This window comes from Lytechinus pictus, chromosome 1 (assembly GCF_037042905.1).
Source record: "Lytechinus pictus isolate F3 Inbred chromosome 1, Lp3.0, whole genome shotgun sequence".
Taxonomy (NCBI): Eukaryota; Metazoa; Echinodermata; class Echinoidea; order Temnopleuroida; family Toxopneustidae; genus Lytechinus; species Lytechinus pictus.
In genome coordinates, this window is record NC_087245.1 from 36,908,437 (window position 1) to 36,927,380 (window position 18,944).

The following is an 18,944-nucleotide window of genomic DNA, read 5'->3' on the forward strand; positions in this document are numbered from 1 at the left end:
TTGGGGCTGGACATACAAAATGGTAACCTTTTTTTCATGGAATTGCAATTGCACTTATGCAAGAATTTCATCCACATTGTACTCCATCTGATCCAACTAAAGTAAATGGGAACATTGGTGGGAATAATCTATAATTTTGAAATGCTTGTGTGCAGCAAAGGCAAAGAAGCAAGAAAGCCGGACAATAATGTCAATTAATGTTTTGTGCAGTCTGGACATTGAACACTTAATGATGTGCACTATTCTCATTCTGACCATGGTCAGACCTGCTTTAGTGACTTGCCTTTGAAGAGTTTGATTTTCCTTAAATTGTATTCCCAATAGAATCCTGCCAAGATCACCTGATCATGAAGACCAATTTTCATGTATCCCTTGGGTGGTCAGTCTTTATACCCAGGTTTCACTGTGTATATCAAATACCTACCTGCTTCAACGATGGCTGGTTTGTTGTTGTGGCAGACGGAGAGTACCTTGAGAACCCTACTGGTGGTCCACAGAAGCTTCTCGTATTCATAGGTACGCATGATGTGAACCAAAGCTGCTGGCCCACCACTGGCCAGGATGATCAACTGCAACAAAAAGTGAGACAATAATATGCTTTTCACACTGCACTTTTTTTTCCTTAACCTCGGGAAATAACTGATAAAGAATCACCCCCAAAATCACTGGCTGATCAGGGGGGGGGGCATGGGCCGGCTGTGCCCCCCCTCCCCTTGATCAGCCAGTGATTTTTTGGGGTGATTCTTTATCAGTTATTTTGCTTTGGTTTTTTTTTCTGTGATTGCGTTATCTTAGAAATCTGAAATATGTAGAGCAAACTCATTTCTCTCATCTGTCTTTGGTTAAAGGGCAAGTCTACTCAGCAAAATAGTTTATATGAACATGGAGTAGCTCCATGATGAACGTGGAACTACAATAATTATAAGAGGAAAATCAAACAAGCTTACCCATGAAAATTCAACAAATCGGATGTACATTGTAATTAAAGAAATTATAGATTGAAATTAATTATGTGCATCTTTTGTATGCAAATGAGCAAACGGATGACATTTTTGGGATTTTCATTTTTGTTTTTACTTGATGAGCATATCCCCAATTTCTTGTCATATCTGCAAACAGTGATTTTTTTTTAACATTATAAAATACGCCGAGCGAGCGACATCTTCGTATCTTTGTGAAAATTCATGTCACTGTTTTGTGAAAAATAATCAAAATGTAATAATTTAATTAATAGCCTTCTGAATCTATCCATTTCAAAGAAATTTTAAGGGTTATGCTTGTTTGATTGTTCTATTTTCATTCAGATCAACTTTTGTTGGAGTCAACTTCCCTTTTTAATTTTAGACCAATCATCCCCAATCTCGCTCATATATCTTGTTTCTAAAATTCTTTCATCTTCAAGATCTCGCTCTCATCATCACTCTTATCCTTTCATTTCACTCAAATTTAAAAAATACTCCATTTGCTGTAACCACCAACTTCACTAATCTTACAGATAAAACATCGGCACTGCACGGTCATTGCACGAGGCAGTTTTCGCAATTGCAACATGGACGGATTCTAGAACATAGTCGATTTATTGAAAATGCCTTTCAAATAAAAAAAGAACAGCTGATCAGCCTGAGAGAAAAAGTGCAAATATGATGTTTGTCTCGAGTCAAAGACGAAAACTGCTGTTTTGATTTACCAACTTTTGACAGAAGGGCTTTTGACAATAGATGCTCTATGCTCTTGAGGCGTTGTGGGTGCATGGGGGAAGTGATTGAACTCCCTTAATCAATTCTAAGAAAAAACACAACCAGTTCAACATAATGCGATTGAAAACAGTTTTAATAAACTTTTCTTCACACATTATCTTTCACCAATCGTGATTGACATAACCATTTGGCCATACGGGTGGATATCGTTTTCTTCACACTTTAAATATTATGAAACTATTACACACATTATCTACGATGTTATGACATGTATGAGATACATGCAATCAAATATGATTTAAGTTACTTGATTCTAAATTTGTAAGATTTTGTACCCCACCCCTCCCCCCAAAAAAAAAAATCTTTGTAATCAAATTCAATTCATATTAAGGATTTCCTCTGTCCATTCCATATCAAACCAAATTCCCTAACTCCGTCCAAATTCTTGTCAAGAGAAATATTGTTTATACTTGTTACAGAGCGATGACTATCTGTCAGTCTTTTTTCTTCTCTTATCCACTTCCAGCCCTGCATATCTAAAAATAGCCTACTGCCCCTCTCTCTCCCTCATGGCCTCACCCCCCTCTCTCCATTCCCCTACCTCAATTTCAGTTCAATTTTTTTAATACTGAACATAACAAAATATCGCACACAATATGAATATACAAAACAGAATACTTCAGATGAGTAAATAATAAATCGTTGTTTCATAATATTTTGATGATTAACAAAACAATATACAGATAATTATATCAATAATAATTGGGAAAGATATAAGCACAATCGAATAGTTACAATTTTAATGTTTATTTAAAATGTTAGTCCATGTACATGTAGATGACGTAGTTCTTGAGTTTGAACTTTGACCCCGCCCCACACACACATTTATCTCAGACGTAATTTTATCTCACAATAATTACATTTTCATCAATCTTGGCACTTTCTATAGTGATAGTACAACCTCCAGGACCATGGAGCTACCCATGCCAAGACATTTGAAATTAGACTTGGAAGGCCAGCTAGCTCCGGCTCCCCTAAAGCTTTCTTTATGTTTTGGGGCGGCCAGCAAAGGTCAGAGATCAAGAGTGATGAAGGTCAGTATATCGGGGCGAGATTGATGGGAGAGGTGGAACTGGGAAGATCATAAAGGCATGCTTGTCGTCATCTTATCTCAAGAGAGATTACTTTGTTTACAAACTTTGCTAGACTGCTGTGCGGAGGTGATGGTAATATGATTTACGTTCATTGTACTCGAGTGCCTGTGCAGTTTTGATTGTGGGCTGTTAATTCATTCATCACATCACACCGGCGATCGACCGTGTGTTTTGACTTGGCTGCAGGGTGGTGTGTGGCTCGACGATAAAGGCGAGCCCAGGCATGAAACTTGGCTCACGCTTTGACGAGCTCGATGCTGTTTCGTCGCCTCCACCCCTCCACGCTTTAAATTCTTGAATGTATTTGTTTGTAATTTTCAATCCGATCTTTCCTATTTTTATTCACAAGAATCAAAATCGGAAATCGGAAAAATGTAGGAAAAGGGGGAAATCGGATCGGATATTGAAATAAAAATCGCTTACAACATTACGTGACGTCAGACTAAATAGTTCAAACCTATTTACGGGTGGGCGGGGTTTAACCCAAACTCATGAGCACGTACAATGCGCTTATGTGATTAAGCCAGAGGCCTCACCAAAGCTAATAAAAAGAATTACTGAAAGCTCTCTCAAAGATTGCTTTTCATTCATTTATATCTACATTCCTATCTGATGCATTTAATTCCGATGACGGATATAAATCAAATATATACTGCCTTCGATCGAAGGTTTGGTGAAACTATGATACCCTCAGTGATGCGAATGCGACCATTTTCCTCCAGCATCACTTCGGGAACCATAGTTCCAACCACCTCCTCTGGCAGCCATACATATTTGTTCACTGTCCTGGTTTCCAGCCCAAGTGGAAGGAAAACCGGGTTAAATGATGATAGATTTCACACGTAGAACAAATAAGTCAAGTCTACACGCCACAGTGATCAGGGAATTCAATGAACTGGTAGGAGTTAGAGTGGGTACAAAACAAGTTGCCACACATCCTGTAGAATTCCTGGACACTTGACATTCTTTTGACGATGCTAGTCAGATTCCTACCTTACTCTCCTGATTTCCGTAGGCCAGGATCTGAAGGCAGTCAGTCGTGATGGCCAGGAACTTGGGGTTGTTACGGGAGAGCAGAGCGACCATCTTCTGCAGGCCTCCTGCAAGACGAACGGCCATCTTGGAGCCTTCTTGGTGAAGCAGCAGGTTGTGGAGGGTTGTGATGGCATAGAAAAGAACAGATTCTACTGGCGAGCTGAAAAGAGAGGCACATGAAAAACATGAACGGTTAAAAAAGAAGCATTAAATTTCCATATGCGTTAGGATGGAATCTGACCTCCGATGTATCTGTACACATGTAATTGCCAACACGTGCCCTGGGTTTGCAGTCGCACATCCCCCCCGTCTTTTTTTTCCAATAATTCTTCAGTGGTCTAAATTTGAAGACTAGAAGAGAGGAATGGGAATTGTTTTTTGTAGCGGCTCTAACCATCAATTGAAACAAGTTTAAAATTGTGTTAGACACACAAAATAATTAGTGCCATATAGGGTCTGTGACTACAGACTAACTTGACCTCTCCTCGCTGTTCCATGTCATTTGCTACTGTGACAATTGTGCCTTACAAAAATATGGGAGCAAAAACAAAGTCACTGGGTCACCCTAGGAAAACGGTGTGAACTTCATCTGGGAACTTTGGTTATTGTTGATAATGAGGATCAGTTGTATTGCAAATGTTACATTCACTCACTCACATTACACTCGACCTGTAATTTACCTGAGGAGCTTGATGAGGGCCGGGATGCCACCACTCTTGAAGATTTGGAGGAGACCCGACCTATGGTGGGACAGGTTGTGCAGGGTGCCAGCAGCACATCTTGTGGTCTCAGCATCGTTGCTGTTGGACATGGCCCTGACCAGAGCTGCAACCATCTGAGGGGAGTTCATGATGGCATGTCGGCTGGCCTCCTTCTTGGACAGTTGGTGGACCATCATGGCAGCCTGGTTTACCACAACCTAGAAGAAAGAGAGAGAGACGGGTTATTTCAAAATGATTCTTAACCATTTCCTAATTTTCTGCTTTTTATCATCCTGCAAGAGTAATTAAACTTCATTCAAAGAAAGAAACTGCCATCGATTTGATGATGTGGGGGTGGAGTGAAGTAGCACTCCACCATAAAGGAGTGAGTATTCAATTGGTTTAGTTACTTTTGTTTGCTAGCAGACCCAGTGTTGAAGGGGAAGTTCACCCTGAAGAAAATTTTGTTGTAAAAATAGCAGAAAAAAAACAAAAAAACATTGGTGGTTTGAGGAAAATCCATTAAAGATTAAGTTATTAGAATTTTAAGTTTTGGATTTGTGATGTCATAAACGAGCAGCTGCCCATATGTTATGTAACATAAAATGCATAAATTTCAAATTTTGTGATGACTTATTTTTGTTTTCTTTTTAGGAACGGGTGTAAAATGATTTGTCTATTGATATACTGAATGTACATTAAAAACCATTTTCAATTTTCTGAGAAAATGACATTTCATTGATTTTTTTACCATTTGATATGTAGGAAAGCTGCTCACATATGTCACAAATCAAATAAGTGACATTCTAATAACTTTTTCATTCTTTGATGGATTTTTCTCAAACCTTAGGCAGTATTTTTTATTATTTTTTCTACTATTTTTACAACAAACTTCTTTTGATTCAACCCCCCCTGAGATCTCGGCCGCCAATTGCGCGAGCGCCGCAAAAATTTGCACGCTGGTACTGTGCGATGTAATCTACAAGGCTGTATGGTAAAATTTTCCAAAATAATGAGATTTTATTTTATATGAATTAATTATGCTAATTTATGCATAAATCATACTTTTTGCTCTAATTCACTAAATAAAGCTCCTAGAATGCTAATTTTTGGTAAAAATATTCTTTGTAGCATTCTTAACAATCGCAATTGAAAAAAACTTCGGTTTGGAAATCAATTTCTTATGTATTTTATTGTTTTATGAATTTCTTATATATTTCTCTGTTTTTCAACCTTTTGTTTTTCACCAGATTTATTGCACAACCTCTTTGACGCATAATTATGCTAAAATCAATTGATTTCAGCTGTTTAAAGCAAAAATAATCATATCTTTATGAATAAGATGAGAAAACTCAATTTGCATTGACTTTGTACACAAAATCACGTTTTGGAACAATTTTTGGTCTGACATGCACTTACAAAATGTTGCGTAATTTCGGAACCGCGTACCGGGGCGTCGCAAATTTGGTCTCAAAAGATGCGCGAGACTTGAAAGTATAAACTCTGTAAGTGGCGCCGCGGTCAAAAAATTTCGCGCGGCGGAATGATCGCAGAAAATGTTGAGGGGGGGTTGATTCAACCCCCCCCCCCCCCGGTCAGTTTAGGGTTAAGAAAGTTCTTGTTGTGTTATAAAAGCTGAGAGTATGGAGCGCAGTAAGAGTATTCATTTGGGTTGGTTGATGTTATTTCTTCTCCGACTCTAAATCAAGAGGGTTCCCATATGAACTTCATGAACATCTGGGAACTACTTACCAGGTCGTCATCATTTAGGAGCTTGGTGAGCTCTGGGATGGCCCTGGTAGCCAGATCAGCATCGTCCTGGTAGTTGATCAGGTTGACAACGGCATGCTTCAGCATCTGGGAGGGTTCGGAGAGACGCTGTACGGCAGTCGGATGGGCAGGATCAAACTGAGTGGATGGGATCTGAACACCTTCTTCCAGGGTCTCTGGGAACATTGCTGCCCTCACACGCTGAGAGCGTGTCTGTGTGAGTTGCTGGTTCATCTCTGTTCATATTGAAGAAGAAATCAGCGTTTTATTGTAGTCTAAACACAGCAAGGGATTAGACCTCACTGGTTACCCAAAATGTTGGACCACCAAGTCCACAAATGAAGAAAAAGTAAGGAGACTGTATGGTAGTTATAATATATAAACCTATCAACTGAAATTAGATTTTATAAGAGAGAAATTTGCAAAAACCTAAAAAAAAAGAAGAATGAGCTGGTGTTTACCGGTCAAATCTTGAACCAACAATCACCATGAACCCTCAATTGTTCTCTCATTTACAACCCCTAATTTTGGCTTTCTTTGTATATTTGTGACTGCCCAAAGCTGACCAAACTAAAGTTGATCAGACTAGCTGACAAGCTTAATCACTAAAATTCATATTTTGCTTCTATGTCATGATGATATGATGTTATACATATTACAAAGAGCATCAAAACAAAAAGGGTGAAGTCAATTTGACCCCCCCCCCCCTTTAGATCTCGGCCGTATTGTCACTCAAGCAAGACATCCCCCTAAGACTTTAATGGGATTATTTAACCATATTAACTGAAAAAAAAAGATAGTTGGTCCAAAACTTAGTTACAAGTAAGTTTTGATGGATGACTCACCATCGACCTGTTCCTGTGTGTAAGCTTGACCATAGCCAGCATCCCAGTCAAACATCCCCTGACCTTGGGCTTCTTCACCACCGTCCTCATGGCGGGACTTGCTGCTCACTGACGGCGCCTGGAAGAACAAATATAGTAAATGGACAACTTCAGTGAAACTGTAAACACATTACTAGTACTTGCATTCAGTAAATTATCTCAGTTGCTAATATTACCCAGACACTGTATAAGCCCTGTCACAAGCACAACATTGAACATTTTTTTTAATAGTAGTAAAAAGAAACTATAAAGCAGGCAAAAATATTTATTTTCAGGTGCTACTTTACACAACCTAAAAGCTAAATCTCCAACATTGGATAAGTACAGTGAATGGGATTTTCGAGGGCTCTGTTTTTTGTTATTTTCAACGGCTCTTGAGAATTTTAGGGACGAAATTACCCTAATTCCCTGTGTAAGTTTTCGCTGCTATATGGGTCAATTATTGCTTAAGTTGAAAAACAAATATAGGGGGGAAAAGTAACTATGGAGGTCTTTACTTCTTCCATCTAGGCAAGGGATGATATACATGTAATTGTTTGATATTGATGGGGTAAAAAATGGGAGCGACTGGTCTTCTTTGACATACATGTATGCCCAATTAACCAGACATGGTAGCTTAGTGGTAGTAGAGCGCCCGCGGAGTCAAACAAAAAGCTTGTGGGACCTTCTGCCTTCTTGTCAGGTCCTCAATTTTTTTAGTGGTCCCCTTTTTACCAAATATATTTTTTTCCTTGTTTGTACATCAATAGTATTGTCTTTGCAATGCATGTAGGATTGTTTTTGGTAATTATAAAGTTTCAAGTTTTCAACATTATTTCATATGCAGGGCCCACTGGGAGAACGTAACGATTCATAAGAGCGAAAATGAGAATTATTATGCCTATACCTTACCATTTAAAGGACAATTGCACCCGAACAAAAAGTTGATTCGAATAAAAAGAGAAAAATCCAACAAGCGTAACACTGAAAATTTCATCAAAATCGGATGTAAAATAAGAAAGTTATGGTGTTTTAAAGTTTCACTTAATTTCACAAAACAGTTATATTCACATCCTTGTCGGTATGCAAATGAGGAGACTGATGACATCACTCACTATTTCTTTTGTATTTTATTATGTGAAATGTGAAATATTCAATTTTTTCCCTATTGTCGTATGAAACAACGATTTATTCCTTCCTGAACATGTGCAATTAGCATTGTTTAATACTATATGGTTCAATCAAGTTGGTCCTTATTGTCAAATCTGTAAAAAATGAAATATTGTATAATTCAAACAATAAAAAACAAAAGAAATAGTGAGTGAGGGACATCATCGACTGTCTCATTTGCATGTCACTGAGTTGTGCATATCACTGTTTTGTGAAAAATAAGCGAAAATTTAAAATGTCTTAACTTTCTTATTTTACATCCGATTTTTATGAAATTTTCAGCATAATGCTTCCTTGATTTTTCTTTATTTATTCAAATCAACATTTTTCTGGGGTGGACTTGACCTATAACATTTCTCCCTCTATTCGATCAACCAGGATATTACAAACATCATGATCTACTTGTCTAACTCATTATAGCCAAAATATGTATTTTTTTAATGGTTAGAATTTTGTATTATCAATGTTAAATTTCATATAATAAAGTAATAAGAACAAAAGAAATCTGATCATCCAGGAACTAAAATGGGAAAGGCAACCAATATTGTACTGCTAACACATGGGAGTAATATAATGTGGTAATAATATTATTCATAATGGTTCCCACAAAAGATAAGCCTTCCAGATTACAAAACAAACCAAAGGTCAAAATCTCCATTACATATCTTACATACAAGCATATTTTTGTAAGATAAAACTTAACTTGTATAAATATCAAGTTAAAGGAAATCTGTTTAGACACCGTTATCACTGCCGTCCTAAAACTAGTTAACTGGAAACTACTTAAGTGGAAACTAGTTTAACATGTAATGAGAACGGTCGAAGCGATCTTCCGAACCAGTTCATAAAACCTCCTCGCGATGTAGTTTTTCCAGATCGCTTTGCGTCATTAAAATGGTTTTAGCATAAGTGAGGACACAACCGTTCTTCCGGAAGCAACATTCGCACATTTTTAGCGCGCTACTCCACACACTACGTGTAGAATGCCTACGCTGCGGTTCCAAATTTCGCGCGAAACGAGTCAGCCCACTGAGAGCTTTCCCATAGCAACAAGGTCGCTTTACGTGAAGTGATTTTCAAAACCACTTTCGGGTGATCAAGTGGGAATGCTAGCAAAGCGATCTTCCAAACTGGTGTCCTGAACCGAATTCCAGTAAACTAGTTTTAGAAAGTGTAATGAGAACGGGGTCAGAGTTTGACTTACATGTGAGGTGGCGCTGCTCTGAAATCCTGAATCCATACCATAGCCATGATGCTGCCATTCCATGGTATTCTGCATGGGGTCTTGCTTTGGCAGGTCTTGAAGCCCTGGACCGCCATACCCTTTCTGTTGTGGGTTCACAGGCTGTTGTTGGTTAGAGTACTGCAATAACAAAAACAACAAAGAAAAAAACCCATAAAATTACAAATATATGCAGATAAATTCCTGGGGAAAAAAAAGAGGAAGTCCCACATACTTATCTTATCACTATGTAACTACAGGTATAGTTGATTTAAGGACTGGAACCTAAGGAAATTTAATTCTGAAATTGGTTTAATTTGAATTCCAAAGTCTTTTGAAGATGTCTGATCCACCTATCAATAAACCGACTGGCGAACATATGGGGGGAGGGCGTTGGAAGGCCATGGACCCACAAAATTTTCACAACCAAGAAAAACAAGAGAACAAAACGAAAGAAAAGGGGGGAAAAAGGGTGAAATATGATACTAGTTTGCAAAGAGTATGTCAAAATCTATAACAACATTTTATTTTTGTATCCAAGGCTGTATCAAAAGGTCAACAATTCTATACGCTAGTAGCTTTTTAAGAAATTACTGCCCCATACTTTTGCTCATTATGCTACTGAATGAACCCATCAATGGCTAAAACCAGGAAGGGTGAGATAAAAAGCATCACTGCATTGGTTCATAGGTCACATCACAATCAAGGGATGTGCCCTTCCACATATTCATTCCTGTACCACACACTCAATTATATCAAGTGCACATGGGCTTTTTTTCAGAATATCTTCTTGTGAAACCACCCTCCTTGCAAATAAGTGATTCTCTCTTACCCTTGCCTGCTCCATGGTGTATAACTTTCTCCTTCAATCTCCGTCAACGAAACTCTGAAAGTAATAAAAAACACAAAGATAATAAGGAAATGATCAAAGTATATACATGTATGCAGACGGAAAATCAGCACGTACAGTAGGCCTATATGATCTGTACATGTACATTATGAATGAAATAAGTTTCTTTTTGAAAAAAATGGGAGCAAAAACAAACCACTAATTATCAGAGATGCCACTAAACATTGGTAATACTGGAAATCACCCAAATGTGTTTTCTATGGCTGAAAATGCACTGAAAAGTCTGAAATCAGACTAGTATAGTCAGAAAAGTGGCATCCCTTAGCAGCAGTCTTTCAGAGTTTTTTTTTAAACATGTAAGATGCTTTTGGTACAATGTACAAGTACAGGTACAACATACAATTAAAATGAATAAAGTTACTAACATGGTTACAGTACAGCATTGAAGAAAAGGAATGCTTGAGTCAGTATCAGAGGTGAATTTTAATTGATGGATACATACAACGTGCACAAAGCCTGTATAAAGTACGCCCTACAGCTTACACAATATCATGTGCAAAGAAAAGAAAACAGTCATGTGTGCACTATCATCAGTGTTTGTAAATGTCCAGTGTGTACACAAGCTATAAAGGGCTTCTCAATACTCCCCATGAGAACAACAAAATAGGCTCAGATCTTCTATGAAAGGTACAAACCACTGAATGCCTATATTGTGAGCCTTTCAATGTAGCCCTCCTATTGTTCAGATGACTCACACTGCATATCTCAAGACATAAAGTACACACTACCATGGCTTATCTATTCTCCACCCATAGTCCGTATTGCTGCGCATGCATAAGGTATGTAATGTATGTACAGAGTACATGTAAATGTACATGAGTACAGTCAAACCTCAGCAAAATGATCTTCCTACATGTACATGTCATTTGGAGATGTGCTAATGTATGCACTCATTCAACCACACAATGTCCCTATTCTGTTAAATACAAATCAGAGTTAATGAGGCAAGAGCTGACATACATGTATGGTCATTGTACCACTCAAAGGGTTACCATACTTGTAGTTCACTTAGAGCAAATATCGGCAATCAAAATTCAGATATTCATATAATAAAGTTCTGACTTTTTACTGCTTTGATCGCAAGTATTACATTTTTGTCTCACATCTGCTGTGCAGGCAAGACACAAATTATTGGAGTACACTACAGGTACGTAGTAAGGAGGAGGCCAACATGTAAACCTACAAGTATGCTGTGTACATGTACATGAGTCATTCACATTGCATCATTTATGGATGATAAAAACATTTAACAAAGAGATTATCATAGGCACAAGAAATGTATTTGTCAAATGAAGCTACATGTAGGTGTAGCCTAGGCCTATGCACATAACATTGTAAATGTAAACTATTACAGAAAATGGCAAAATTTTCAAAGAAGATCTACATTTACCAATTTCTGAAAGCATCTAATAACCATTTTAATTTGATTTTTTTTTGTATATACCGGTAAGCAAACTTTATATTCTGAGATGAATCAGGCTTGAATGAAAATACTGGACAAGTTTGTACTTCCCATTTTTCCAGTATGCCAGTGAATAATGGACTCAGGGTTTTTATTTTTATTTCTTTTCATGGATGAGATATTCTAACGATTGACAGACAGTGGCATGAACTTTTGACATTTGCATAGGAAAACAATGTGTAAATTCACAGAGGTGGATGAATATGCTAAACAAATCAAAAGTGTATTCTACTACGACATTATGTTCAGTAGTAAATATTTCATTGGGGGATGGTAGATAGTGACTCGTGGAGATTTTTAAAAAAATGATTGCAATTACTATGCTTGTAAGTAAACAACCAGAGGACAAATTATGGCTTACAAGTAAACAACCAGAGGACAACTTATGGCTTACATGTAAAGGAGAATGACAGCCCCAAAATAAATCAAACTTGCATGAAAATAGACAAAGTTTTGAGCATTTGAATGTTTAAATCACAGATGCTATGTATGGGGATGCTCCCATTGTCGATGTGACCAAGATTTGTGATGTCACTGAAGTACATCTCTCCCCTTTGTACACTGAAATATACCTCAAAATATTGGTCCGTGACAGATTTCATGAAAATTACCCTCTATTTCAAGTCCTCCACTGAAAAAAAAACACCTCTGGGGGGCCCGTCTTACAAAGATTTGTGATTGATCCGACCAATCGCAACTATGGAAAGCCAGCAAAGTCAACATATAAAATGCATGTTTGTTCAAAAGAGTTCCAAAGAGTTACGATTGATTGGATCAATCGTAAGTCTTTGTAAGACGGGGCCCTGGTCTCTGGATAGACTTGATAAATGTGACAATATAAGTAAAATATGTAGAAAAGTAATTTGGGAGTTGTCCAAGTAGGACATTTCATATTTTTGGTCGCATTGCCAATGGGAATATGTCTAAATCATTATTAAATTAGTGATCTCAACATACATGTAAAATGTTCATAACTTTCTTGTTCTTCTCCGAACCACAAGATTTTACCCAAGTTTTGCCATAATATAATGTTACCATGCCAACACATTGGAACACAATTTCGGAAACAAGTGAAAAGGGGAGTTTCGCACATCTTTACCCCAAGACCTACATGTAAGTGTGTTCCAAATTTCATGAGAATTGGTTAAAAACTAAATTAGGAATTCAAACGGAAATATTTGCAATGAACCGATAGAACACTAATTAGCCTATACCCCCTTCAAACTTTTTTTGGCAGGGTGTGTATGTACAGGTCATATGATTTCCATGTTGTTAATGAAGTCATATTTGCCTCTGTACACAATGTACATGAACTCTTAAACATGTTATGTAGCTGTATATTTGGTCTGCGAACCAATCAATACAGACAGACATGCATTAATGAAATGCTGGCGTCATTAATTAGACCTGTCATCTGGCACATTACAGGCTCATGACAGACTACTCCCCTGTCCATGCTAATTATGTGACAGAGATACAAATAGTCTCATCAATCACGCTCTTAAATATAACCTGATGAATCTTCACCACATATAACTATCAAGGATGGTACTTAGGCATACATGTACTGCATGCCCCACACGTATTGTGTAATTTGATCTGTTCAATTGTTCATCATAATTACTGTGATGACAATTTGAGCAATGATTGGCAGTCTGGGGAGATTTCATGAAAACAAATAGTGATTTTCACTGTATATTATTGTAAGCTACTGCAATCCTTGTATCTGTTTGGCTCAGAGCAAAATTGTCAGTGAAGATCGACAAATTCCATGTACATGTAACACTACACATGATACAACTGTATTGGGTAATACATTGCCATTTCAGTTGTTTATATGACTATGGAGGGCCTACATCTTAGGCCTACAATGTACATCACTAATTGAAGCAATGGCTTTAACCCTCTAGCACCTACAGATTCCTATGCATAATGGCAATTACTCACTGGAGGAAACAATAAAACTGGTAATAAGTAGGCATTGTTCCAAACAAATTGAAATATTTTTTTATAAATTTACTTTTGTTCATTACAAGTTATATTTATTTTTTAGCATAGGACCTGTTGAATAGAATGGTACATGGCAAAGTTCAATCAGATATACGAATATTGACCTTTGGCAATCGTTTGCAGAGCGAGAAGAAAAAAAAAACAAAAGTTCGGGTTTCAGCCGCCCCAGTCCCACGCCTTCAAAAAAATGTAAAGTATCACTGACAGAATACTAAAGTTTTCGCCAGATCTTGAATCAAATATGTCAAATATTAATTCCAACACACATCTAGATGTCACTCTGTGTGATATCCAACGTTTTGATGAACATATAGCAAGGCCCGAGCTTCTTCGGCGAAGTAAGTGGTTTTCCGAGACATGGACGCAGCCATCTTTGCTGATATCGACTGCGCAACAGTCTGGAACTTGCTACACACCGATGCATGTCAATCGGTTTTTCTCTATTATACTCAATAGGAGCATACACTTTTCTATGCAGATCTATGTAGCAGCCAACCTATACGATATGCACACGCAATATTACCACGGTAAATCATAGACAAGAGATACTATAGCGCAAAGAAAACGTACGGGCGGTTCAGTGTGTAATAGGAAGGGCGGTCTCGGGCGGTTCAGGTGCTAAAGGGTTAAAAAGAAAAAAAAATGTATTGCAAAGAGGCTATTGTGTAATATACAGGTGTTCATGCATTGAGTACATGTACATGTAGGCCTACTGTACATGTATATGATGAAATGCAACATGTAAGAAGAAACCTGAAATATACACATGTTAACACTCTACATGTGTTTACATATGTAGGACATGCACAGATATTGTTCACCTAGTAATACATGTAGTACGTTACATGTCACTCAGGGGAGCGTTTCATGAAAATGTTTTGTCCGACAAGTCCTGTTTTATCCGACAGTTACAGTGCCTCTCATCCAATCAAAATCAAGGAAAGTTGTCAGATCTGACAACTTGTCAGACAAAAATGTTGATGAAATGCTCTCCTGGTCTACAAGTTTTGATACAGATTTACCTGTACAAGTACACATTAATTTTATCCTATATGTACATGCAACACTGCAAAATCCAATGGGCTTCAAGCGGTAGACTACATGGGCAAGCATGACATCTTACAGGCAGTCTGGGCTAGGATTTGATTGACATTGCCATGGTGCAATGGAATGTGAAAGTCAGGGCACTGGGGTGTAACTGTTCAGAAGCTTTTCTCCAATGGCACCACACCAGTTGACATGAATGTCACAAGAGTGAAGAGATCAGTGGGCCTACATGTTCAGCTCAATCACGATTCCACTTTCAGAATAAATGCTTGGCCTAGAATTAAGCACTAGTAGCACATGTATTGACAATAATTCAGAATAAATAAAACAATATGGCATCCCCCCTGGAAAATACATAATAATAAATATATAAAATGAAAATATGAATTACAAAGTACATGTACATGTAGTTTAAATAAAAATTAAAGTAAGAATTTCAAAGAGAGTCAATCTCCTTCCCAGCTGTAAAAAGAAACTAGACATTCATAAGAAACTGATTAAAATCCACAGTAATGCGTGCTGGTGTACTGATGTACAACCCATTTTAGCATATTCCACACAGACAAAGATGGAAGTTTGATTGAAACAGACTACATGTACATGTCACTGTCTGGGCAAGTACTAGTGATCATCTGAGAAAATTTGACAGGAGGTGGTTTCAAACCGCCTCGATCACAAGAATCCCCGTTAAATTACGAGAACTTTTTTAGGCTGAAAAATACCCATTAATTATTCCTGCATTCACACCGCCCTGAAACATACCCTTCGGGATAAGTTCCTGAAGTTACGAGCATGCGCAGTATGGTCTGATAAGCAGCAAGGCGCGAAATTCAAAATCACTAGCCCAGGAGCAACCCATGCACGGCGCCGCACCCAACGACACGCTGGGCTAAAAGTTCCCGTAATTTGCTTTCAGACCGCCAAAATACCCACGACCTTGGAAAAATCCCCGCGAAAGTTCTCGTAATTTCGCCAAGTACCTACTATTTATCGGGTATTTTCTTTCGGGGATATTACGCGTAGTTTGCTTTCACACCGCCAAAATACCTGGTATTTTCTGATCGGGGTAAATTTCCCGATCAGAGAATACCTGGAACTGGCGAACTTCGAGGCGGTCTGAAACCACCCAGGGTCATCTTACTCACATACTAGATATTCCATGCTGACGTTTGGCTTGAACTTCTCACCCACAATGCTTACAGTACTTCGTTATCACTGTCTCTTATTTTGAAATGTAAGCCACAAATGTTTCTCATCTTTTTAGCATTGTGTTTTTCATGCGCATACATGTACATGTATACATGTAGGGGGGGGGGGCATCAATTTCACTTCAACATTAAAGAAACAAAAAAGGAATATAATAGCCTAAAGGCTAAATACCTCTCATTTTGTGTATTTCATTTACATGTAGGCTTAATCATATTTTAAACATTTTTTTTCATGCAAATCTAAACCAGGAAAATATTGAAATTTGCATCTGTTGTTCTTATTAGGGCCAATGCTATAGGCCTACATGTACTTGTTGCCACTAACCACTCATGATGAATTTCATTTGATACTGTAGGCCTACAAGCAACATGTATGTATGTGAATACATGTAAGCCTCATGTACATCACATTTTTGTTGAAGACAATTAGACCTCCATCTACATGTTAATAGATAGGGACAGAGATTTACCGCGATCGCGGAAAACGAACCAAATTCACGGAAAAGACCTTTTCAAACAAAAAGTGGCTTTTCAAATGGAAAATCATGGAAAACATATTTTTTCTCAAAATGCACAGAACAGTGCAAATAAATTACTCCAAAATCTCAACACAATATGAATATTAACTGGCCACAAAACCCCATAAAATTGAAAACGATCTCACTTCGCTACAATCACCACAATCCACACATCGTGACTGTTTTCGACTCCAACGTATACCCCTCGCCCCAGCCCCCGCCGGACGGCCTGGGCCGTATCGAAAACATTCACATAAATGCGCACATTGTTTGATTATAACCAACATATACATGTAGAAGGCAGCAATACGGCTGTATGTTGCTGCTCTCTAAGTTCGGTAACAGAACAATATCTCTTGAAATCCAAAATGGCTTTTAGGCGAAAATCATTGACTGCTCAAAACGATGTCAAAAAAAATCCCCAAATTATATATTAATAAAATTTAATTCAACTGCAAAATAATGCTAATAATGTGAAAGGTAATGTTAAATGTGTTTGTCAAAATATTTTGTGCACCTGTATAGGTATGATAAGATTCTAATGCGTTAGTACAGTGGCAGATACAAATTTTGACCAGCACGAGTGTTGTGACATCGCTACTCAATGCGTATTGACGTTCTATGTAAATGGAATTATCACTTTTTCATGTATACAAAGTCTATGGGGGAACAGCATTTCCGTTTTCAAACATGCTGAAAGAAACGGAATGTAAGAATTTCTGAAACGAACAAGGCCATTTTTGAAACGGAAAATCACTGACCCTACATGTACATGTAGGCCTAGATAAAAACAAATGACATAAAATTGAATCACACTGCCATTTAAAAATTCAATGCATAACTGCATCATAGGCCTACATTTTTTTATGCATCTCTATTAGTAAGAGCAAACAGTCAATCCTGCATGTACTCTGATATGTATATTGCATGATCATGAATCCATTAAACAAATATATCGGGCTTTGAGAAAGTATAGTGGAATTATTTATCCGAGGTTGGTCTGGCAATTACTATTTTTTCCCGAGGGGCGAAGCCCCGAGGGAAATATAGTAGTTTTGCCAGTCCAACCGAGGATTAATATTCCCACTATGCTTTCGAATGAAACGCCTGATATATTTGCTTTATATCCTACTTTTAATAATTTATAACCAAAATCTATGCGCTGAGCATGCAAAGTCCTGTTGAATTACCTACTTTTTTCCGAGCCACCGCGCCCAGCGGAACGCAGATTAGTGTCTGCGCTGACGCATCGCGCTGGACTTGCGCGCCCGGGAGAGAGAGAGCGCGCAAGCCGGTGCGCCGAGATATCCAGTTTTGTGAAATAATGACGTCAGAATATTGGTATATCCAAAAATATATCGAGGTCTGACGTCACGCAACATCATAGTTGAAATATATTCGGTCACATGATGCTACTTGAACCAATCACTATACAGGATTTACTCTATGTAGGATATAAATTCATTTGTAACCCACATCAATCTCAGCACTCAGCATCATTATGCTCATGCGAAATGCACTTGGAAGTCCTACAGAAACAAACAAAGTGCATCCTCTCCAATTGCCAGTGCAATAGTGCATGTGTGTGAAGGAGGCAAGGGTGTTGAGATAAACAGCAGGTCCATGTACATACTGTACACCCTCCTATCTCCCATGACACACACTCTGTATTTGGCATTCCACTGGAATGAATACCAATGCTATACAAACACACAAAGCCACTGCTACTCCCACACACAGAGAAGCCACAATAAACATAGTCTTCCATTGAATAAATATTCAGACATAAAGTTGTTCATTATTTAAGGGCTTCGAGTTTCTACATGTGGACCTACATCTTATAGGTCTCACACTTTATACAGTCACATCCACTGTGCACACTACAGGCCGACCTAAATGTAGTTTATTGTATTTTCCCGGTATTCTATATATTCACAAATAAAAATGCAACAAATAACAACAGATGACTGAATAATAGACTACAATTATAAAAACCCATTTACTCTGCTTGCTCACCTATTGGGTGCACAGCAAGTCATTTACCCATTTCCATGAAGGAGAAAATCTTCACTCTAGTCTTTGCCTTGTTGTACAAGATTACCGGAAGTGCATTCCAATTACATATGACTTATTGTATGCGACAAGAGCAATATGATTCTATCCAGTGTCATATAGTA

The 18,944-nt window shown here is 37.9% G+C and overlaps 1 protein-coding gene across 9 annotated transcripts in view; it reads right to left on the reverse strand.

Annotated features, from left to right (window-relative positions):
* LOC129262019 (catenin beta) overlaps window positions 1–18,440 on the reverse strand; it is a 31,767-nt gene extending 13,327 nt beyond the window's left edge. The window contains exons 1-8 of one of the 9 annotated variants that reach the window (XM_064101863.1): window positions 18,244–18,440; window positions 10,445–10,498; window positions 9,595–9,753; window positions 7,203–7,320; window positions 6,340–6,593; window positions 4,567–4,805; window positions 3,845–4,046; window positions 425–569 (exon numbers count right to left, since the gene is read on the reverse strand). In XM_064101863.1, coding sequence (XP_063957933.1) covers window positions 425–569; window positions 3,845–4,046; window positions 4,567–4,805; window positions 6,340–6,593; window positions 7,203–7,320; window positions 9,595–9,753; window positions 10,445–10,459 — 1,132 coding nt within the window. In that variant the 5' untranslated portion in view covers window positions 10,460–10,498; window positions 18,244–18,440. The other 8 variants (XM_064101858.1, XM_064101870.1, XM_064101866.1 and 5 more) reach the window with 8 other exon arrangements.
* Window positions 18,441–18,944: the final 504 nt, after the last annotated feature.